The sequence below is a fragment of the Gopherus flavomarginatus genome, chromosome 22 (assembly GCF_025201925.1).
Source record: "Gopherus flavomarginatus isolate rGopFla2 chromosome 22, rGopFla2.mat.asm, whole genome shotgun sequence".
In the NCBI taxonomy this organism is placed as follows: Eukaryota; Metazoa; Chordata; order Testudines; family Testudinidae; genus Gopherus; species Gopherus flavomarginatus.
The window spans coordinates 10726461-10750406 of record NC_066638.1 but is presented as its reverse complement, the minus strand read 5'-3'; the positions used below and the strand labels follow the sequence as shown (position 1 = coordinate 10750406).

General features: G+C 47.7%; 1 protein-coding gene across 2 annotated transcripts in view; it reads left to right on the top strand.

Moving 5' to 3' along the window:
* Positions 1-312: 312 nt before the first annotated feature.
* Positions 313-23946, top strand: part of SLC9A1 (solute carrier family 9 member A1) — a 58656-nt gene continuing 35022 nt past the window's right edge. Inside the window, exon 1 of one of the 2 annotated variants that reach the window (XM_050932001.1) lies at positions 313-1044. In XM_050932001.1, coding sequence (XP_050787958.1) covers positions 687-1044 — 358 coding nt within the window. In that variant the 5' untranslated portion in view covers positions 313-686. Of the gene's footprint in view, positions 1045-16051; positions 16100-23946 lie in introns of those variants that run through there. The other variant, XM_050932002.1, reaches the window with a different exon arrangement.

The following is a 23946-nucleotide window of genomic DNA, read 5'->3' as shown; positions in this document are numbered from 1 at the left end:
CCCTTCGGGTGGCAGCGGGACCCTGTGCACTGCTGCTCCCGGCCGGTGGGTGCTGCTGTGGATGCGGCTGCGCCCCGGCCGCTGCCTGCCTCTCCCCGCGTCCTTGTCTCGGCGGCTATAAGGCTGGGAGCCGGCGGGCGGGCAGGAGCTGAGCTGCCGGAGCAGAGCTGCGCTGCGGGGACTCCCTGGCCCCCCGATCCCCTCTGCCCGGAGCCCCGGGGCGGGCCGCGCCTTCCCCCGCCGGAGGGAGGGACCTGGACGAGCCCTTCTCCGGCAGAGAAGAACCGGCTTCTCCGGGGCGCGGGCTGCATCCTTCGCTCCGCCGGCCCGGGGCTCCCCGGGAGCTGCTGCTCTGCGCTCCCGCCGCTGGCGGAGCGGGGCAGGGTGGCTGGCATTGCATTTGGCTCCGCAGGACTGTCGCTTTCCTGCCTGCAGGCTCTGCCCCTCCCCGGGGAGCGGCCGGCCCAGGGCTGGGCTCAGGAGTTATTGATTTATTTGGTGAAATCCACTTTCCAGGGGAAGACTGGAGCGGTCTGGTGGTGGCTCTGTCCCCTCCTCCCTTCCCCTCCCCTCGCGCTCTCTTGTCCTCTGCAGCGGCCCCTTTGCGCTCCCCATGAAGCCCCCCGGGACAGGCTTCCTCTGAAATAGCCGGGCAGTGGGGCTCTCTCCTGGAGGGCAAGGGAAAGATGCAGGCGAAAGGCTCCCGTGGCGCCCCTTCCCTCCGCGCTTTGCCCTTTTTGTTCCTTGTGGCAGCCCTCCTAGGGATGCTGCCCTTGCTTCACAGCCACGGCTTGCAGTCTGATCCGGTGATGGCCTCTAAGCCACCCCACCACTACCCAGCAGTCATCAGTGGAAATGAACCTGGGGCTATCACGGCAGCCCCTCTGGGTGTCTCCCAGGAGATTAGCCCTCTGCCCAACCACTCCAGCCCTGGGCACGCCAAGAACCGGAAAGCCTTCCCTGTCCTGGGCATTGACTACACCCATGTGCGGATACCGTTTGAGATCTCCCTCTGGATACTGCTGGCATGTCTCATGAAACTGGGTACGTTGGCACCACTTCTCTGCAGGCGGTGTGGGTGGAGGGTGTGTATACAGTGCCCAAGCTTGCAGGCTTAGGAGTCGGGACTCCTGGGCTCTCTTCCTGATGAGTATCCCAGTGATCTCGGGGAAAGCGCTCAACCATTCTGTGCTTTCCGCTCTATAAAATGGGTATAAAACTTGCTTCACAGGGGTGTTGTAAGATTCACTGGTAAAGGTCTCAGAGATCTGTGGATGAAATATGGTATAGAAGTCGCAACTGTTGACCATTCTGTTACAAATAAATTCAGATGGATCAGTTAACAATCACTTCTGTTTCCTTTTACAGCTGACCTTCCTCAATGGGGAGGAATAGTCCAGTGGTTAGGGCTCTAGCCGGCAACTTGGGAGACCTGGGTTCAGGCCCTTGTCCTACTACAGACCACTTGTTAGATCTTGAGCAAGGCACTTAGTTTCTCTGTGCCTCAGTTCCCCACCTGTAGGATAAGGATAATTGCACTTCCTCTCTCTCTCAAGTGTGTTGTGGGATAAATATATTAAACATTGTGAGGTGCTCAGGTATTCTTAAAGTTGGGACATATAAGTACCTAGATACCCTGGAGAGAGAACCATCCCAAACAGGGTCTGATATACTGAGGTTCTGACAGAAAATCTCTCATAACTTCTGCAGCAAGATTAATGCCAGTTGAATTCTCCAGTATCTGATGTGTGCACACTTGGTCCTATCACATGCCTAGATTTCAAAGCTGGCTTTTGGCTCTCAGTATAGAGGTCAAACTGGCCGCTCTCCAACTGGTGACATCTCGGTTTATATTCTGTCGTAATGCCAAGAGTGCGGATGAAGTGTCTGCCACTTCCTGTTTTGGATGATCATGGGGGAGGAGATCTGCATTTCCTTCATTTCATTCCTGACTCTTACCATTAATTATTTTAAACCTAACACTCTTAGAGGCTCTTTTGTAGTGCTCTGTAACTTGCTGAATCATGCACCAGGATCCTCCTGTCAGGCTCTGAGAGCTAACAGAAAGTTTGGTGCTTGGGCTGGGAAATCTCATGGCTGGCTATGCCTGCCCTGGTTTTGGTGTAATAGATTCCAAACACTGGACTAGTAATTCAGGGCACATGGCTGATCACTGCCTGAGTTTACAGAAATGTTTTTTCCCCCAAAGTTGGTGTGAGTGGGGAGTGTATTTGTAGCTATGAACAACTTTCAGTACTTTTCTGTGGGCCTCTTAACCTTTTATTTGAATCTAGGGATATAAGTGTTAACATTTAGGCCCAGAAGACTTCCATGTGTCTGTCTGTGTACGATCTAGTGGTTAGAGCAGGTATGGAATCGGGACTCCTGGGTTTTATCTCCCCCCCCCAACTCAGACATTAACTTGACAAGTCTTTTCAGGTGCTCTTAAATATCCTTAGAAGAAGATGCCAGACAAATAAGCAATGCTGTTGCTTTTCTCTTCATAGCCATAGTCCCCTCTCAGCTGGCACATGTTCCATATGTTAAGTAACTTGTAACTGATTCCAGTTACTTACTGCATTTACAGTCTTCCTTAACTCTATTGGGTGGAACAATCAGGAGTCTTGTTGCTCCTTAAAGACTAACAGATTTATTTGGGGATAAGCTTTCGTGGGTAAAAAACCCACTTCATCCATTGCATCTGAAGAAGTGGGTTTTTTACCCACGAAAGCTTATGCCCAAATAAATCTTAGTCTTTTAGGGTATGGCTACATTTGGAATTTCAAAGCGCTGCCCCGGCAGCGCTTTGAAGTGTGAGTGTAGTCAGAGCGGCAGCGCTGGGAGAGAGCTCTCCCAGCGCTGCATGTAAACCACATCCCTTACGGGTGTAGCGTGCAGCGCTGGGAGCCGCGCTCCCAGCGCTGCTGCCCTGATTACACTGACGCTTTACAGCGCTGTATCTTGCAGCGCTATGGGGGGTGTTTTTTCACACTCCAGTTGCAGCAATGTAAAGTGAGAGTGTAGCCAAGGCCTAAGGTGCCATCAAACTCCTAGTTCCTTGTGGATACAGACTAACACAGTGATTCTCAAACTTTTGTACTGGTGACCCCTTTCACATAGTAAGCCTCTGAGTGTGGCCCCCCTGTATAAATTAAAAACACTTTTAAATATGTTTAACAGTATTATAAATGCTGGAGGCAAAGCGGGCTTTGTGGTGGAGGCTGACAGCTTGTGACCCCCCACATAATAGCCTCACGACCCCCTGAGGGGTCCCGACACCCAGTTTGAGAACCCCTGGACTAACGCATCTATCCCTCTAATACTCTATTGGCTGGGGAAACCAGAAACCTCCATGCGCTGATAGAAGAGGGGGTGCTGCTGTTTATTCTGGTCTTTAGCCACACAGAACCTGGTTTCAATCCTGTTAGTGTGTCTCAAGGCATGCTTTGTGGTTGGTGTGCAAGATGTGAAACTGCTGTTTGCAGGTGAAAAGTACCAGGACAGGCAGCAGAAATATCCTGTAAGGAAATGTGATGTGCCGAGGGTGGGGAATGGGGTTAGGGAATTTCTAATTTCCAGTACGTTTGCTGGCTGTCGTCTTTTGTGAGCGTCTTCATTTATCAGAGTGATCTGTAGTGTCTATGCAGAGGCTGCGACACAGCAAATTCTGCAGAACTCTACGTTGTGGGTTAGGGCTGTTTGTGCTGTTTTAAGATTGTTTTTAGTCAGTAGCAGAGTCTGTCGCTTCTTATACATCGAAGGGATTGTGGGAGTCAGGGTGTTCGGGGTACATGTTTTAGGAGGACCAGTCTTGCAGCTTTTCAAGGATGTCTGAGAACCCATTGCAGGTAACTGAGGTGTTGGGGACACAGCCTATGCCACAGCCTAGGTTGCCTTACTCCTGTTAGGAGTCCTGGCTATAGATCAAAGATGGAACATCCTCTTCCTTGGCCTTATTTCCAAGGGATTTGATGCTGGGTCAGATCAGCATGGGTGAGAATAACTGTCTTAGTGTGCTTCTGGGTCTTAGCTCATAGTTCCCGATTGCACCCCCTTAAACTAGTGGTTTAACAGTATAAACCAATGTTTTCCAAATGAATGAGTTGCTAACATCGTTGCTGTGGTAGTACCTGTTTGCTGTCTGTTAGAGAGTGGTTCACAACATGGCGTCTAGGGTCCCCTGTGGGGCCGCGAGCAGGTTTCAGGGGGTCCGCCAAGCAGGACCAGTGTTAGACTAGCTGGGGCCCAGGGCAGAAAGCTGAAGTCCCACTGCATGGAGCTGAAGCCTGAGGCCTTGAGCAACTTAGCTTCACGGTGCCTCCCTGTGGCATGGGGCCCCAGGCCATTGCCCACCTTGCTAGCCCTTAACGTCGGCCCTGGCTTTTATATGCAGAAAACCAGTTCTTGTGGGACTGGTGGGCCATGGAGTTTTTATAGCATGTTTGGGGGCCTCAGAGAAAAAGATTGAGAACCCCTGTGTTAGAGAACGTCTCCGCTTCTGGGAGGAGCACACTCAGTGGCAGGAGCTAACTCTGCGCTCCTAGCCCCACCCCTGTAGCTCATGGTGTTCTGGCTGCATAATTCAGTCTTCAGACAGATAGGCAAGTCTGTAATTGTGGGTGCTGATACAGATCAATGCAGTGGAATCTAAAATGACAGGACTTGGGAGTTCCAGGTTTGATTAACCACATCAAAGATTTATCCTCCAAATCTTTCATGCTTACTCTCCCCACAGGGCCTAATATGAAGTAAGGGCAGGATAGGAATGGCTAATGGCAATAGTGTTTAGCACTGTATGTAGTTCTCTTTATTTTCAAAGCCCTTCGCAAACTTTGACTTATACCTGCGAAAGCCCTGGGTGGTGAGTAATAGTATTACTGCTATCTTGCAGATAGGGAAACCGGTGCGGTGAGTTTGTGACTTGCCCATAACCACGCAGGGAAACAGTCTGGGAGCTGGGATTACAACTCAGGAGCTTCTGTTTTCTAGTTCTGGGTTTAGTCCACTGACCCAGGCTACCCCTCAACTGAGGCAGGGGCTGATGATTGAACAGCTCGTCTGAATAATAATGCCTAGGCTATTGCAAAGACCTGGGGGACAGGATTAAAATCCTGGGAAATGCTGTTCTGGATACCTATAACTGGTGGCAATATGGATGGGCTGCTTGGTGCACCCTGAAGGAACTGGAAAAGAAGCTGAAGAGCTTGGAGTAAAAATTAATGGGCCATTATCAGGGTCAACAGACCCCAGCTATACTTTGTCATACTCCTCAATCTCCCCCCCCCACTTCCTGATTTTTAAAAACTCCTTTCCTCTCTTAAAGGAATCCCTTGGGGTATCTTTGTATGGTGGTTTAATCTGTGCCAAGACAGCACTTCAAGAGCCTCAGCGTCCTAGTTGCTTGGCCTACCAGCTCAGTCTTGAGGGACCTGATTCCTTGGGATCTCAGGCACGTGCATATTGGCTGACTTTGGCGCGCTCGTCTTGTGACGTGCCTCAAAGAGCAGTTACCTTGCAAATTTCAGTTACCGGCCCGCTTGTGAGAATGTAACCGGCACTAGAAGTGAGCGCTAGTGTAACACAAACACACTTGTGGCTGTGATCTCCACCAGCCACGGAGACTAGGATTGTTACTGGCTCACCTAGTCTCAACACCTGAGGTTAGGACTGATGCTGATGTATTAAGAGGTGTTTTAAGATGGAATGCTCAGTGAAATGCACCAGAATGGGCTATGGGAATGTAAGTTGAAACACCTTCTATGCCTCATCTAACATGTGGGAAATATGTTATAACAGTTTTGCTTCATTTGTCTTGATGGAACCATACCATGGTATAACCATAATAGATTATGGAAGGCGTTACACCCCTAATCTTCATTTGGGATCTTAGTTATATGGAGTCTGGTGCCAGCTGTGTTAGCGGAAACCAAATTATTGTAACATTTGCCGTGTGGCGAGTACAGTTGTGTAGATGGGCCCTTGATCACCACCCACTCAGGAGAAGATAATGGTAGCTAAGCTTCTAACCAGTGTTTCTGCAGTGCAAAGAATCCTCCATCTGTATGAACCAGGCACAGTTTATTTCACCTGGCTTTGGCACTGAGTCTTGGTATCATAACCTTAGTCCCAGATTTGGACCTTAGCGTCCAAAATATGGAGGTTAGTATGAAAACCTCCAAGCTTAGTTACCAGCTTGGACCTGGTACCTGCTGCCACCACCCAAAAAATTAGAGTGTTTTGGGGCACTCTGGTCCCCCTGAAAAAACTTCCCTGGGGACCCCAAGACCCAAATCCCTTGAGTCTCACAACAAAGGGAAATAATCCTTTTTCCCTTCCCCCCTCTCTGTTCCCAGTCCTGGAAACAAAAGTACTTTCCTATTCCCCCAGAGGGAATGCAAAATCAGGCTAGCAATTCAACACACAGATCTCCCCTTGATTTCTTCCTCCCACCAATTCCCTGGTGAGTACAGACTCAATTTCCCTGAAGTAAAGAAAAACTCCAACCGGTCTTAAAAGAAAGCTTTATATAAAAAGAAAGAAAAATACATATAAATGGTCTCTGTATTAAGATGATACAATACAGGGTCAATTGCTTAAAAGAATATTGAATAAACAGCCTTATTCAAAAAGAATACAAATCAAAGCACTCCAGCACTTATATTCATGCAAATACCAAAGAAAAGAAACCATATAACTTACTATCTGATCTCTTTGTCCTTACACTTAGAAACAGAAGACTAGAAAGTAGAAACTGCTTCTCCAAAGCTCAGAGAAAGCAGGCAGGCAGACAAAAGACTCAGACACTCAATTCCCTCCACCCAAAGTTGAAAAAATCCGGTTTCCTGATTGGTCCTCTGGTCAGGTGCTTCAGGTGAAAGAGACATTAACCCTTAGCTATCTGTTTATGACACTTGGGTAGGGCATTTGGGGTAGAAATTTCAAGACGGTTTCTCACATGGCCTCACTGAAGACAAAACTGGGTTCTTGTGCTGTTGATTCACCTTCTCTCCCGCTCACCCTTTCATTTTTATTATTTCAGGTTTCTCCTAAGTCTTTCTTTACGCCCTGCCTGCTTACAGTGGTGTTAGCTAATTTTCTGTTAGTGCAACATCAGTTGGTAGGACTAGAATTGCTGGTGACTTCAGAACTCAAGGTTAGAGAGAGGGAGCTGACCTTCAGTGCCAGTGCTTCAGGAGACAGGCATTTAATTCAGACATAAATAAATATCTCTCATTTCCACTGAAATGGAAAGAATGAGCAAGGAATGCAAATAAAGGCTTAATAATGAATTGCAGTAATAGTACCTGTTGGTGGCTCTTTTCAGTGCCAGACTATAGCAGAATAGGCCAGGGACTGGCAGTCAGGATTCTTCTCTGCCACAGATTTGCTGTTTGGCCTTGGGTAAGTCACTTCACCTAGGTGCCTCACTTTGCTGACCTGTGCAGTAAAAATACATTGCAGGAGTGTTGAAGTTTAACTGTATCAATCGAGCACTTGGAGATCCCCAATCTGTTTTATAGAAGTGCAGAATATTACTGCCCTGTGTTGGGAATTGTCCAGGTTCAAGGTGTGGCAGCATGTCTGATCCTTTCTCTCTAAGCCTTCCATATTGCACTGAAGGAGGCTTTGGATGTGACCCCTTTCACACAGCAAGCCTCTGAATGTGACCCACCTCCCTTATAAATTAAAAACACTTTTTAATATATTTAACACCATTATAAATTCTGGAGGCAAAGCGGAGTTTGGGGGTGGAGGTTCACAGCTTGTGACCCCTCCCATATAATAACCTCATGACCCTTTGAGGTGTCCCAACCCCCAGTTTGAGAATCCCTGCTCTAGCATGTGAGACCTTAAATCACCATCTGATGCAGCTCTCCTGTTTGGTTGGAACCTGTTATAATGACTGAGTCATCGCTGGTTTTTCTTCACAGCACTTGGTCTTTCTGAATGTCTGGATCAGGGTTGTCTGGTCTACAACAACCGCTACACCAACCTGTCTCTTCAGAGCAGCAGACAGCAACCAATACGACACAAGTATCCATGTCCTTATTAGCTACATTACATTAGCTATAAAGTGAGCTGAGCATCTATTATTTGGAAAGATAACACTTTGCTTTTCCTCCTGTTTCACATAGACATACAGACCCTGTGTTACGGATAATAGTCGGGGTGCTGTAGTGGAGTTAAAGACGTTTCTGATGTCTGTTAGGCTAGGCTTCTTGGGCCCATTTACAATAGGCAGGACAAGATCTGTTTCAGTAATTCTATGGTACGGTCTCAGAAATGTCGCTAACTTCCGCCAACGGCTTCCTGCTATGGCATCTGATCCTGCAGCCAAATATTCAGTGCTCTTTTTAATTCCTTTTCAAAGTGCCACTCACACACCTAGACACTATAACAGATGTGGGCAAACTACAGCCTGTGGGACCATCCTGCCTGGCCCCCGAGCTCCTGGCCGGGGAGCCTAGTCCTCTGCCCCTCCCCCGCAGCTATGCCACCATGGGGAGCGCAGCTGGCTCTGGCCGGTGTTGCAACTGCGAGCTCCTGCTGCTGCTAAGGGGGTGGGGAGCGGAGGGGGGGTTGGATAAAGGAGCAAAGGTTCCTGGGAGGCAGTCAGGGAGGAGGGGGCTGTTGGATGGGGCAGAGGTTCTGCAGGGGCAGAGGATGGGGAGCGGAGGGTTGGGAGTGGGAGTCTTGGGGGGGCCTGTTGGGGGCAGGGATGTGAATAGGGGTTGGGAGGACAGTCAGGGGACAGGGAGGAGGTGGGGTTAGGTAAGGGGGTGGGATCCTGGGGTGTATTTAGGGGCAGGGGTGTCCCAGGAGGGTGTGGTCAGGGGATGAGGAGCAGAGGGCAGTTGGATAGGGAATGGGAGTCCCGGGGGGGGGGGGCTGTCAGGGGATTGGGGTGTGGATAGGGGTCGGGGCTGTCAGGGGACAGGGAGCGGGGCGGTTGGATGGAGATGGGGATGGGGGTCCCGGGAGGGGGCGGTCAGGGGACAAGGAACGGGGGGTTGGAGGGGTTGGGGATTCTGAAGGGGGCAGGAAGTAGGAGGGGGCGGATGGGGGTGGGGGCAGGCTGTTTGGGGAGGCACAGCCTTCCCTGCCCTCCATACAGTTGTGCAACCTTGATGTGGCCCTCAGGCCAAAAAGTTTGCCCACCCCTGCACTATAACAATGAATAAAAAGGAAGGAGTTTCCTGCCCCCAAAAAACTTTCCATTTGAGCTAGAAAAAGGACAACAAAGTGACAAAACACAAGTGGAGTTAGAGGGGGATAGGGTAAAAGATCACAGGATGGTTTTGTCAGAGCAACCAACAAGACAAGTATCTTTGTAATGGATGGGCTTTTCAAAAGTACCTAAATCCCACTAGCAGTGATTCTAAGGCTCCTAAGTTACATCGGCACTCTTGAAAATTTTACCCTTTGGTTCCTACATGCTTAAGCCTCTTCTGGAAATGAGACTTCAGCACTTTCGAAAAGCCTCACCCATTATAAAAAGAGTAACCAACAAGATGTGTGTATTGGTATTTATTGTATTGGAGGCTTTTTAATTGTCTAAGGTTTGAGGAGTTAAATTCAATGAGATACTATAGTGAGGAATGTGATAGATACCTACCATGGCATGAGAGGCTGGAATAGAAACCAGTGTGGGGAAAGTTTAGCTGAAAGACATGAATCAGGAGAAGAATGAGGCTGCATAGTGTGTAGGATTGGGGAAGGTATTCTGGGCATGAGGGCTGGCGTGCCAGATGGCACCGACTCACAGGTGGGAGGAGACCTGGGACATTCTAAGATTATGCCGTGAAGGCGTGGGGAGCTTTCACTGTTACTGGATTCTGAAACCAAAGATCCAAGAAATGCATCTAGTAACCAATTTTCTGTCTTCACACGAGCTCTCCTCATCGTGACAGTAAGGCAGGTTTCTTTAAATATCAGAGGGGTAGCTGTGTTAGTTTGAATCTGTAAAAGCGGCAAAGAGTTCTGTGGCACCTTATAGACTTTCAAACGTATTGGAGCATGAGTTTTCATGGGTGAATACTCACTTTGTCGGATGCAAGTGGGTGTTCACCCACGAAAGCTCATGCTCCGATACGTTTGTTAGTCTATAAGGTGCCACAGAACTCTTTGCCAGGTTTCTTTAAGGTGACATCCGTCTTATTCCTAGAAGAATTCCTCTTCCTAGAAGAATTTGGGGAGCTGCTCTGAATGTCACAACAAGCTTCTAGCCAGGTTGGAAGCAGAGCAGGTTTGAGTGTCAGTGGAATGGTGAGCAAGAAAAGAGTTGAAACACAAATTGCTTTCATGCTGTATTAGCTGAACCAATAAGAGCATCCAGAAAGGAGGCAGGAAATGTGACCAGTGGACAACAAGCCAACTTCTGCCACGATACCTGTGAGGGACTGGCCAACTAGCATTTTTGTTGTTTGATTGTAAGCTCCTTGAGGTAAAGACTGTGCTCTCTAATCTATGTAGAAAGCAGCTAGCACACTGCAGGCTCGAATGTCATGGAAATTATAGAGTAGCAATTAGGCTAGTTGCCAGAGTGGAAAGGTGTTTGAACTGCCCTGCCAGGGCTCTTGCAGGGCCCGCTGTTTGTCTAGTGAGGCTGATTCCCTACTCTCAGTGCCTCTTTCCCCATCTGGATGATCAGGATAATACATTCTCTGCCTGGGTATTGAGGCTTGATTCATGAACATGAGTAAATGATTCTGAGGTTCTTGTCTGGCTGGTGCTATAGAAGTGCAAATTATTCTTAATTATAATAAACACTCTTTTCAGCAGCAGTCGTGTTGGTCTTTCTCACTTCCTTATCTGTGAGTGATCCTAATGCACACAGCTATTTCTTTCCTGCCTTTTCATACAGTTTGCCAGTGTGACTGAGGGTTGAGAAGGAGATTGGCAGTGGCCTTTTCTCTCTTGCTTGTCTGTCTGCTGCTGGCGCCTGAACAGAAGAACGATCCAAACAGTTTCCTCCAGGGAACTGAGGAAAGTACTAATGTAATTAGGGCGTGAGCAGTGAAAAATTCCTCACATGGAATATGGGTTATTTATAGAGTGGGAAGAACAAAAGCATCTGTGTGCATGTGATGTGTGTAAATGCAGCCTGTACCCCCGCTGGAGAGACTCCCCAGTGAGCCCTAGTTGCTAAAATACAATCTGTATCCGGCTACACCTCAAGACTAGTATGGAATGTCCCAGCCTGAAGTCTCCTCTTATGAACAGGTTGAGGGCATGTCACAAAACTGGCCAAGTTCCTGGGTGGAATTCAAGGTGTTAGTGTTTAACCTATTAAGTCATAAATGGTTCAGAGTTGTGGTTACTAGGGTCTCAGTGAAGATAATTAACTGAGGGACATGGCAGATTCTCAGTCACCTGCAGTCTTTAAACCAAGACTAGATCTCTTTAGATATGCTGTCACTCAAACAGAAGTGACAGGTTTGAAGCAGAAATTATTGGATGGGGTTCTTTGACCTGTGTTATGAAGGAGGCCAAACAAGATGATTGTAATGATCTCTTCTGGCTTTAAAAAACTGTGAATCCGAGAGATTCTGCCCTACTGCCACAACTGTGATCTTCAAAAGAACTTGAACTAGCATTCCCTAGCAAATTAACCACTGGTTGAGTGCTAGTAGGTACACTCCAGATAATATCTCTAAAGATGATATGAAGGCCAGATTAAGGGAGAATGGAGCAGAGGGGAAACATGAGCTAGATATTGGCACCAATATTGAGGGAGGTAACGCTGTTCTCTCTGGATTGTAAGTAGGTAGACATCTTGGATCCTGAACAATAACATTTTTTTTTTCTTTTGGGGGACCCACTTTTTTCATTTAGGTAAAACAGAAATTCAGCAAGCATTTTGTTACTGTGTTGAAAAATAGGCTTGCCTTACTGTAACCCGTTCTCCCCTCAAAAACATCCCTTCCCAATGTGAAGCTACAGACGTCTCCATAGGAGAGTGTCCCTAAAATACTTTCGGTAATGTGGTAAGTTCTGAATCTTCTTAACATAGCTGGTCCAATGGCTCAGTGAATGGATTGTGGGTACTGAGGGAGGAAACTTTAGAAGCAAACGATAATAAGGAATGAATTACTGCAACAGTGTGTAGCACTGGATTGTTTCACTCCCAAAGGCTTAATTTGTTCAAATGAGAACTGAAATCCTTCCGGAATATACTGTGAGAATGCAGCCTTACTGAGCCTACTTTAAGTAGCATTAGTTAAGGAAGTACTTTCCTTACCTGCTCCCACGCATTGCTATAAAAAGGCCTTAAGCACTTGTTTCTTATCTCTTAGGGCAAGGGTGGCCAACCTGTGGCTCCAGCGCTGCATGCGGCTCTTTGCATGGACGCCGACTCCAGGGCTGGAACTACAGGCACCAACTTTCCAGTGTGCCGGGGGATGCTCACTGCTCAACCTCTGGCTCTGCCCGAGGTCCCCACTCCTTCCAGCACCCTTGTTCCTCCCCCCCGAGCCTCCTGCTCACTGCAAAACAGCTGATCGTGGTGGGCAGGAGGTGTGGGAAGGGAGGGGGAGGCACTGATCAGCAGGGCCACCAGTGAGCAGGAGACACGGGTGGGGGGGAGCTAATGGGGGGCTGCTGACTTATTACTGTGGATCTTTGGCAACGTACATTGGTAGATTCTGGCTCCTTTTCAGGCTCAGGCTGGCCTCCCCTCTTAGGGCCTGAATCTGCTTCTGTTGATTTCAAAGGGATCATGGGGAAAGGCTCCCAACAAACCCACTTTAGGTAACACCAAAGTGAGGAAAACATTCCTTAAAGGAGCAGGGAGATCTTGGCTGTTGATTGACTTTGGAAGCCCAGTATGTCGTCTGTGCCCTGCATATTGTTTATCCTCCGTGCCTGTACTTCCACATGCTGGACTGTGCTCATGTTAGCATCTGACTGCCTCTCAGTACTGTGGTCACCCCTGTGACTAGCATCTGTCATGTGTCGAAACACACAGAGCTATATGTTAGAGAAGCCACAGTCAAAGAAATGTACCTTGCACTTAATGCAGAGAGAATGGTAAGGTTTGTGATGGTACTTTGTTCCTGTAGGAGTTCACTCCACAGTCTTGGGCTGACTCCAGAGGAAACTGCATGTAGTGCCTCCCTTTCCCCCTCTGTAAAATGGATATATTATTTACAGGGCCTTTGCAGCACTTGATATTCGTAAAGTGCTTTGAGATCCTCAGGTGGGAAGTCCAATAAATGCAAAATATTATTCATAATGAGACGAAAACAAAGGCATTTCCCTCAACTAGGAGTAATCTGTGATGGGATGTTAGGTGGCATGGGATCAGAGTTACTACAGAGAATTCTTTCCTGGGTGCTGGCTGGTGAGTCTTGCCCACATGCTCAGGGTTTGACTGATCGCCATATTGGGGTCAGGAAGGGATTTTCCTCCAGGGCAGATTGGCAGAGGCCCTGGAGGTTTTTTGCCTTCCTCTGCAGCATGGGTCACGGGTCACCTGCTGGAGGATTCTCTGCACCTTGAGGTCTTTAAACCACGATTTGAGGACTTCAATAACTCAGACATAGGTTAAGACTTTGTTACAGAAGTGGATGGGTGAGAGTCTGTGGCCTGCATTGTGCAGGAGGTCAGACTAGATGATCATAATGGTCCCTTCTGACCTTAAGTCTATGAATCTGTGACTCATAGGCATCACAGCATCCAGTCTTCTGCGTCACCAGGTAGGCAGTGAAAGTTGCAGTACAATAAGCTCCTGGGGACAGCTCTTGTATTCCGTTTAATGATGGAAAAAAATAATTTCTTTAGCTTTACCAAGCCCGTGAGGGCTGTGTTTACGAGAGCAAAATCCTTTCTGGTAATCTGCAGTGGGATTTTTTTCTCTTCTCAGAAATATTCCCAGGTTGGGAGTCACTTTCATGCCATGCTAAATCTTAGTGGCAGACCCAGGTGAGGTGGCAGTTTCTGAGCCTGATGCATGAGGTTTCAGCAGCACAAACCTCACTGGCATATTTTTATGCATATATAAGCCCTTAAAGAGAGAGACCTTAATTTTCTCTTGGGAGGCCTCTTTCCATTGCAATCTGAATTCCTCTGGGTTTGAAACTTAATTCTCCTTTCCCTAACCCAAAGTGTAAATGAATGAAGCCAGTAGTGATTCTGCAGGTCAGCTGTGTGTGAAACTGAATTGGCCGTATCCTAGGGTATGTGTGTGTACTGCAATCATGGCATGAATGAATGCACCTTGAGCCAACATACCCAAGTTAATCTAGCTGTCTCAGGTCCTGAAACAGTGAAGACACGTCAGTGCAGGCGAGCCCTGCAAGAAATCATCCAGGGTCCTGGCAGGTTTGTGCAGCCCATGCAGCTGCAGCATCATTGTTCCAGGACACAGGATAGCTTGGGTATGTCCATTCGAGCTGCAGTCATAACCTGTGATTGCAATAGAGACATACCCTCTGGGGCATGCTGCTGGGGACGACTCCAGAGGGCTGGTTCTGTAAACAGTATATTTGTTTGTATTGTAGCTCCTAGGAGCCCCCAGAGGGGTACAGAGAGACTGATGGTGGGGGATGGGAGTACAAGGAAACAATGAGACAATATTTGTCTGCATGATAGCAGTGAATTCTGTGTGTGAATACAGCTCTAAAGACTGACCACTGCAAGGCCCCATATACCCCCCCTGAGTGGGAGTGTCACGTGTCGGGGATTTATGTAGGTATAGCCTGCAAAACTGCATCTCTCGCCATTACTATAAATGGCTCAAGAAGCAGCAAGTGATGTCACATGCTGATGTGGAATTTACAAAGTGGCTCCTGTCTCCCAGAAAGCCAAGGACCAACACGCATTTCCAATTGTGCTATTTGGTGTTTTGACTGGGAAGCTATAGGAATATTTCCACTGCGATTCCACTATCCCTACTCAGAGGATAGTAGTGCGAGTGGTGGGGAGACCAACAGACTATTTCCCTGGAAGCTTTGTTGTCCACCCTCTCGCTCTCCCTCAGGACTTGCTAAGTATGACTTTCTAATCTGAGAAGAGCAGTTCTGCTCTTTTAGTTGGTGAGTTGATATATGGCCCATTAATATGACTGATGCAAGTCTGATAATCGTATTAACCATTTATGAGGCTTCACTAAGGTGCAGCAGGCAGTGCCTTTCTACGCAGTGGTAACCTGTATTGTGCAATAGAAGAAGAGGCTGGGAAGTGTACTAATTCCTTTAAAAGGAGAAATAATTGGACCACCTTATTCTGTAACTGCGTATGGAATGGTGACGATCAGAAATCAGCCTTAAGCATCCAGCATTCCAAAGCTGTTTCATGATTGTGTTCAAAGCTGCATTGTGGAGACCTTGTAAATTGCTAAAGTTTGGTAACTTGCACAATTTTTATTATAAAATCCCACAGCTGCAGCCAGCTATGCTAAACGATCTCTCCTAGCCTGGTTATTTGTGGCATTCAGCATGTGTTGCTGCAGTTGAAATCTGGGAAAAATGTGTAGGTCACGGCTAAGACCTCTGCTGTACAGTCTGGTTTACTTATTCAGCCTTCCTCCCTAGAGTGCAAAGAGCTCTTTCCTAGAGTATTTTTACTAGGCCTTGTCTGACCGTGCACATTGTACTGCTTTAACTGTACTGGTATGCTTAAAGCATCCATGGTGTGGATGCAGTTATACCAGTATAAACATGCTTACACTGGGATAGCTTATTCCTGTACGGGAAGGGGAATACGCTATATTGATGTTAGGCACCATTATACTGGTTCCACTGTGTCAACATTAGGGGTTAACCAATATAACTATCATTAACCCAACCCCCCCATCTGACACAGTTAAACCAGTGCAAAAACTGTGTAGATCATTCTTTAGGTTTTTAAACAGTTTTGCTAATTTCAGTTTGTGCGTTGGGAGGGCTTGGGGGAATGCGTCTGTAATGTAAATATAATTTAGTGAGGGCTATGACTTTACAATATCTGCTGCAGGAACATGAGTCTGCTTGGGTCCGACTTCTATCTGCAGCAGTGGACAGAACTAGAAGCTACTAACAAAGGTGCAAGGAACCCCGTTGTGGAGCATTCTGTGATAAGGTGGCTATGAGAGAAGTTTCTTCTGAACACCAGACAGTTGGTAATGGGCTTGTGTCTTGAAGCATCAGGTATCTGCATTTCCCACCCCACCAACAGCTGTGATCCTCTCCAAATTAGGTGGAAATGTTCTTCTCCCTGTCTGGTCAGAGCACAACTCTGGGTGACAATTGAGACTGTCACGAGAGGGGTTTAGTTCCTTATTGGCAAGTGGACACTGCCTAGTATCTTTTTCCCTCCAGAAGTTGGCTTTTCTTCTGGTCGAATGTGAGACACTATGTAAAAGTAGGATTGAGGCCAAGAACTGTTGATATCTAATGCTGGCTCCAGTGCCAGCTCACTTGGTTGCCCTGGGTGAGTCACTTAACCTCTGTGTTTCATTTCCCCATCTGCAAAAAAGGAATTGATACCTACTCCACAGGGGAGTCGCAACTGATTTGTTAATGTCAAGTGCGAGATGTGTGTAAATGCCTCTTGTTGCTTTAGTTCTCTCTGCCCTGAAAAATGAACAGAAAAGTCTTGTGGCGTCTCCTGTTTGCAGATTATTTTATGATGACCTAGGGTAACTCATGGAAATGTCATCTTCTGCTCTGTAAGCTGATCCTGGACCCTGTGAACAGCCTGACTTGTTGAACTCACTCAATCAGTGCTGTTGAGACAAAGGTGCTATTGAAATAGTGACCAGGGCTTGCTTTGCATACATGGGGGTGGTGAATATCCCAGCTGCACTGACAGTGGTAGTATACTAGCATCTCTTGGCGTTCGAGCATTGTGGGCCTGGCTAATGGGAGCCCTGTACCAACTTGCAGCTGTCCGGCTAGTTCAGAAGGGCTCTGGTTTTTCAGTTAGGGTCATGGTGGCTGTCCCTGTGACTCAAGGCATACGTGCTGACTGTCTCCACTATGTACTTCTCTGTGCCAGATGACGGGGTCATGTGTTTCATCTTCTCTACACACTCTGCTTATGTTTGCTCTTTCCTCCCTCTGCCTTATCAGCCCCCTCCAGCGTCTGTTCCCTTGCCCCAAGAAGGGGTAAGCGAGGGGCTGAAAGGAGCAAGTCTTCTTGGTTTGTACTGTAGCTTATTTGCCAAATCATAAAGAGGTTAATTGAGGGAGGATTTAATGTTACACCTTAACCAGGTCCATCCTGTCTGGGAGGAAGTAAGGAAGGCCCCAATAATGAGCCTTCCTCTTTGCCAAGGATGCAAACAGCAGGATTGCTCTTTCAAGCCACGTCTAACATGGTTTTATGTGGCTAGAAGAGCCATGGCATAGGCCTGATCTAAACACTGCTCTGGTAGAGGCTGCAGCAGAGAGACACGGTCTCCCCTGGTGTGGACTTGGCTTAACTGAAATCTATTACAATCTATTTAAGCTAAAATAATTTAAGACCCTCTTAAAAACCCTGTGTAGCTGAGTTGGTAATTAAACAAGTCAGGCTCTTTGTGGTCTCCTGCAAGAGACGGATGCACCAGATATGGTTCTGTGAGCTGCTCACCTCTGTAGCACTTGGAGAAGTGTTTGAATAACTGATCCATCCAAAGTCATTCATTATTTTGGAGGAAGGGGACCAAGGAAGCGGTTAGACTGTCCCCAGCCTGTTTAGAGACATTAGCTCGTCTGGATGAGCGGCTGCCTATGTCAGGATAATAAAGTTAATTAGTGGAAGCTTAGGCGCCCGTTTAGTGCTGGCCTGGAAATTTGCAGGCTTGTAAGAACAAACCACAAGTAAGATTTGCTGTCTGGTTTCCAGTGTGGGTGGAAATGGTTTGTTCGTTTGTTGTTTTGTTCTTAATTGTCTGCTATACTCTGCAGTTATCTGACCTCAGGGCCAGTGCTTTATAGAGGGCTGAATGGCAGAGACAGCAGTCATCAGAAGAACTCACTCACACTTTATTTCTAAACAGGAAATCTGTTCATGTGTTGTGCTTTTTGACTTGGTAGTCACTAGATGTAAGATTGGATGGAGGAAAGGTGGTGAGGCGCTTGGACACTCAAACATTCCATTATTGCACTGAACTTGCTGCTCTCTCATAGCAGATCCTTTTCTGCAATACCCTTAACGTTGCTGAGTAGCAGACTAGAAATCCGAACTCTTGGATTCTGTTTCTGTCCTTGCCATTTACCTCCTGCATGACGCTGCGTAAGTCACTGATGCGCTCTGTGACTCAATTTCCCCATTGCTCTAGATGGATATAGTCAGTGTTAGACTTAATTAACCTTTGCGAACCACTGAGAGCCCTTTGCCTTTCTTCGGCACCTTCTGTCTGAGAATCTCCTTGTCCTTGACAAACATCAAAAACGTCAGCCTTGCAACATCCGTGGAGATGGGCAAGTATTAGCCCTGTTTCACGATGAGACACAGAGTCTCAAACAGGTGGCACAGCTGGAATAATAACCGAGAGCTCTGTCTCCGAGTCCTGTGCTTTAACCACAAGACCATCTTGCATCTTTGGATGAAGGTTGCTGTTTATTGTGGCTGGATCCTGGAAAACTGCCACATATTGTTCCATCTCATCTAGGCACAACAGCCAGCTAATCCGTAGGTGGCTTTAAAAAACAGAAATACAGGATCTATCTGCAGTATGTAGGCACTTGTACTGCACTCGTCACCATGGTACCTGAGTGCCTTTTACCGTCCCTTCAGCTGGAGGGATAGCTGCACCTTAGGGGTTACTGGAGAGAGCTGGAAAACAAATCTCTCTTGGTTTGACTTTTTCCAGCTCTAGAGATTTAAGAAAGTGTATACATTTGGCATGTGAGACTTCAAACATAAGAAGCCAGAGTTTATGGTGTTGGGTGTGATGGATGGAGAGTGGGAATAGAGTCGACTCTGCCCTCTAGTCCTAGCACGTCCTGCTGCTGGAAAAGGTCACAGCCACCATGGGTGCTGAAAGTGACTCTGATGGCAAGTTACAAATGAAATATTCTCTCCCCTCCACCTTATGGTTCTCCATTTGAGGGGCTCCTGGGCATGTGGCTACCCAGCAGAAAGCCTCTCTGGTCTGAATTCTAGAGAAGCAATCTCTCTAGCCTGTACCACAAGAAACTTATGTGCACTCACTTCCTTTGTTCCATCCACCCCACAGGACTGCCTTCCAGGGCATCTAGCTGTTGCTTGTTGGGATTTCTTTCTTGGCTAGTTGACTGGCCTGGTCTGCAGCATTCTTCTGTCAGCCTCTGTTCTCTGTCCGTGTTGAGACTTAATTCTGTTACCACAGATGAAATGGAGCCTCCCACCCAAACTCTGAGGCCAAACACGGAATGCATGATTCCTGGGCTCATAGACGTTCTGTCTCCAGCCTTCTGGTGGCTTTTAAAACGGCTTAATCTCACAGCCTTTTAAGGAAGAGATCAGAGTACCTTGTTCATAGTACATATTTTCTGTGGTTGCATCATTGTTTTCATTCCTAAAGGATCCCAAAGTCCTGTACAAAATATACGCAGTGCCACTGAAATTCAGCTACTTCTGGGGTGGGAGGGCTGCCTCCAGGTAGACAAGCAGTATGCAACATACTGAACTGAGAATGGGATGGGGGATTTTGGTCATGGATACATGGGTAAACCACTACCAGCGGATCTTTAGTATCCGCAGATAGATGAAATCATAGAAGTAGTATGTGCTAATAGACCAGCTCACAGAAATTGCCTACATCCCAGTTTATCTCCCTCAGAAGGACAATGGGCCGATTCAACCCTGCTGAGATTTCAGCCTGTTCCTCCAGGGAAAAAAGATATTTTGGAACTGATGCTGGGAGTTCAAAAGGTTCAGCTGCACTAGAGAATTGGTGTCACAAGAACCTGCAGTACCTGTAACACATCTGCATCAGCCCTGTTTAAATTGCATTTGCTCTGAGTAAGGTTCATCATTGCACTCTTTGTTGGCTTGCTTGCTGTGGACACTGTTCAGCTGCATCGCTGCAATTGGTCCTCCCAACACTGAAACTTGAGAGTTTGCCTTTTACAAGGAGAAAACTGGACAAAGTAGCAGATAGGGGTCTTGTGCCAGGAGCTGTGATACGTACCCGCAATGCAGAGCACTGTGGGCACCTCGTGGTCTTGCAGGCTGAAATGGTGCCATCTCCCAGGCTCTTCCCACCCTTTTAAATTTTGCATGGTCCTGTGCTAGAATTTTTCTGCTAAATATCAGCCACCTTTGCAACTGTTGGTGGGAGTGATATAATAGGTGGGACTCCAGATCTGGCAGTGGCTGTATGCTATAGAACTACTCTGAGCAGTGGTAGACAAAATGGGGCTTAATGCCCAGCATCTGCCTTTGAGCCCTACGTACACCTGTGCTGCCATTGGTGGAGCTGTTCCCAGTGAAAAAACAGGCGGGAAATCGGAGCAAAAAATTCCCTAGTGAAAATGAGGCCCTTGTGACCGAGATGTGGCCCAGATGCACCCTGCCCTGAAGCTGTAGTGTAGGGAGTGACGTACCGCAATAGAGAGACCTCTTCCTATGACTCCTCACATTATTGTGCCAGCTTTTAATGTGTTGGAACAGAGACTCTCACCTTATTAACTCAGCCCTAGTCCCGCAGGCTTTTCACTCTCAAAAAGTGGCAAGCACTCCTCCTAGGGGCTTGTGTTGCTCTGGAAGGGGAGGATCTGCAGCCTGGACTCGTTTCCCTCTGTCTAGATGACTTGACCTTCCTCAATGTCCAGTGAAATTCAGCTGTAAAAAGATACAATCTACCTGTTCTAGCTGTTGCGGGTCCCTGTGGCCGTTGCTCATCCTGGCAGCTGGAATTTGTCAAAAGCTCTGAGTAACTGTTCCTTAAAAGACTGATGTTTTACGTGCCTCAGGGGTGGGGAGTATATTTCTCTGGGTGGCTGGGTTACAGTAACCGACACGAGTTCTCTCCTGTTCTGCGGTAACTGAAAAGCTTGGACTCATTCATAGCATAAGGGGCTGGCCTGATATGATTAACATTGTTCTTTATCTTCTGCAAAGTGACTGGGTCTGGGCAGGTTGCTTTGTCATGTGGGTTTGGTTTCTTGTAGGCAGTAAGACTGTAGCATGTGAAGTTCAGCAAACTGTATCAGGTACCTGTTAATCTGCTCATATGGGAAACTCCACCTCCTTTAATCCATTAGTGGCTTTGTTTGCGAAAGTAAAAGAAGGTGTCAAAAGCAAAGGAGTATTGTATTGTTATAAGGTGGGGTCTCTTTGTGAGCACGTTTCTGGACTTTTTTTAAATTCCTGGAAGGAGTAGTGAGAGACTTGAATGAGAGAGAGGAAAATTCATATTTTGGGGAGCTCGCAACAAATCTTCATAGCTGTTAAACAGAAAACACCATTGCATCCTACCTTCCAGAGCATGGGTGGCCAGCCTGAGTCTGAGAAGGAGCCAGACTGTAACAATGTACATTGCCAAAGAGCCACAGTAATATGTGTGCAGCCCCCACCCCAGCTCTCAGTACTTCCTGCCCATCAGCAGCCTTCGCCTCCATCCCCACACCTTCCGATCAGGTGTTTCGTGGCATGCAGAAGGCTTGGCTGGGGGGGGAGAAGCGAGGGCATGGCAGGCTCAGGAGAGGGGGCAGGGCCTATGGCAGAGCCAGGGGTTCCCGGCACATTGAAAAGTTGGCGCCTGTAGCTCCAGCCCTGGAATCGGCGCCCATACAAGGAGCCACATGTTAACTTTTGAAGAGCCACAGGTTGGCCACCCCTGTTCCATAGACTTTCTTTTGAATTCAGTGCAAAGGCAAGACGTGCCTGGTAGCCTTGGTCACTGCCAAGCAGTTGGACATTTAACATTAGCTTGGGTGGGTTTCCACTCTGTGTTCAGTGTTGTGGGCCCACCGCTCAGCCAGTGTAAATCAGCCAGGGATCTGGCTCAGAGTACGTCTTCACTACCCGCCGATACGGCAGGTAGCAATCGATTGCTCGGGGATCGATATATCGTGTCTAGATGAGACGCGATATATAGATCCCCGAACGCGCTTATATCGATTCCGTAACTCCACCAACCCGAACGGAGTTGCGGAATCGACAGGGGGAGCCGCGGACATCGATCCCGCGCCGTGAGGACGGTGAGTAATTCGATCTTAGATACTTCGACTTCAGCTACGTTATTCACGTAGCTGAAGTTGCGTATCTAAGATCGATTTTCCCCCGTAGTGTAGACCAGCCCTCAGTGTGAGAAAAGAGAGCCCAAGGTCTATACACAAGCTAAATGGGAACGTTTTAGGAAGGTTGTCTCCTACAGGTCTCAGTCCAGAGCTGAGTTACACAGGCCAACGTGTCTTTCCTAGACTGTAGCCCAGTGCCCCACGCCTGTATTAAGAGCTGCTTGAGGAAGTGCAGCAGGCAGCAATTCCGTAGACAGGGCTAGAGCCATGTATTTTTCCCTTCACCCGCCCAAATCATCTGTTGGTCTGAATGTCGGCAAATGGGGCCGATGTATTCAGTGCCCACCTTTTGCAGAGTGCAAATAGCTAGAAACTACAAACCAGGATGTTGACACTGGTAGATCTTATCTAGCTCCTGAATGGGCCTGCTGTGAGGTGGTTCAGTGAGTTCACAGTTCATTTAGCTGATTGAATCTCTCTGAAATAACACTGATTGCTGCTTAGCAGCCTAGGGCAAAGTCCAAGAGCGTTTGGGAAAGTTTGGATGGTGCTTGCGTCCTTCTGTCTCAGGGCTTTCTTTTTGGTTTTCTTTCCCTTTCCTCCTCCTCCTCCCCCTCCTCCTTCAGCGAGGCTTTTTGGGTGAATTCTGGCTCCAGAGCCTTTGATTGGTACTTTCTCTTGCCCCTCAACTAATGTCAGTGTTTTTGGCAGAGCAAACAGCCCAGCACCAGCCCTCATGTACATCGCCCTGGGGAGGAGAGCTGCAGTGGGGGGAGAAGCCAAGAAGTTTGGAGGTGGAGGTGTAATGTCTTCCCAGGATGTGGTTTGGGGCTCATCCCTCTTTAAATAAGGGTTTGAGGGATCGGGCAGGTGATTGAGTGGCCTCAAGTGATTTAACGAATATAATAAGTGTTAAGGTCTTAACTGCAAGGCGGACACGAGCATTGATTTTGGTTTATCGTTAGGTGTAAAACCACTAGCTGTTTAGTTCCCTCAGGGCAATTCCAGTCTCTGTCTCTACCCCAAAGCATCTAGGTTACTGCTGACTGCCTGGTGCTGCTGTGGCTGCACAAGTCCTAGGTCTGTATATGAGTTTTCTTTTTCATATGGGTTGGCCTTTGGTCCCATTTGCCACCCTGCCTAGTGGAGGGATGTGGATTTTTGAGATAGAACTCTGTTAAAGCAGCTGGGCGTAACATTCCGCAACGTCATAGGAAGCACTTTTGAATTCATAGCCACACCTGTGTCTGGGGAAGATTAGCTAGGGGGCAGGGGATGCCTTTCAACTGACATTTTTCCAGGATCCTCTCCCCAGAGTGTCTGGATAAATGAGTGACTGGAGGGAGGGGTTCTGGAACAGCTCTTCGCCTAGCCCAGAGGTGAAGTTGGGGGAAACTAGGAATCACTGTGGCAGAGGAGTTGGGGGATGGGATTTCTCTGCTTTTCCTCCTCCACATGATGCTAGCCATGAGCTGGTAGACGAGTCCCAGATGCTTATTCCACAAACCCTCACTCCAAAATGTACAGATATACAGGATTTTAATTAGGCGTAATCTCTTGCATTTCTGTGGCTCTCAAGGCACTCGTAAACACTAATTAAGCCTCTCAGCTCTGGGAGGTGGCAGTATTCTTATGGTGGTGCATGAGAAAACAGAGGTGAAGTCACTGTACCCTTGGAAACAGTCAGCCAGTGATGGAGCTGGGAATAGTACTCAGGAGGAGTCCTGACTCCCAGGCCTATACTCCACCTGCCAAAGAACATTTCCCTCCCCTGTTATATGACAAGTTGCTCCACAGGAGTAAAGAAATGTGT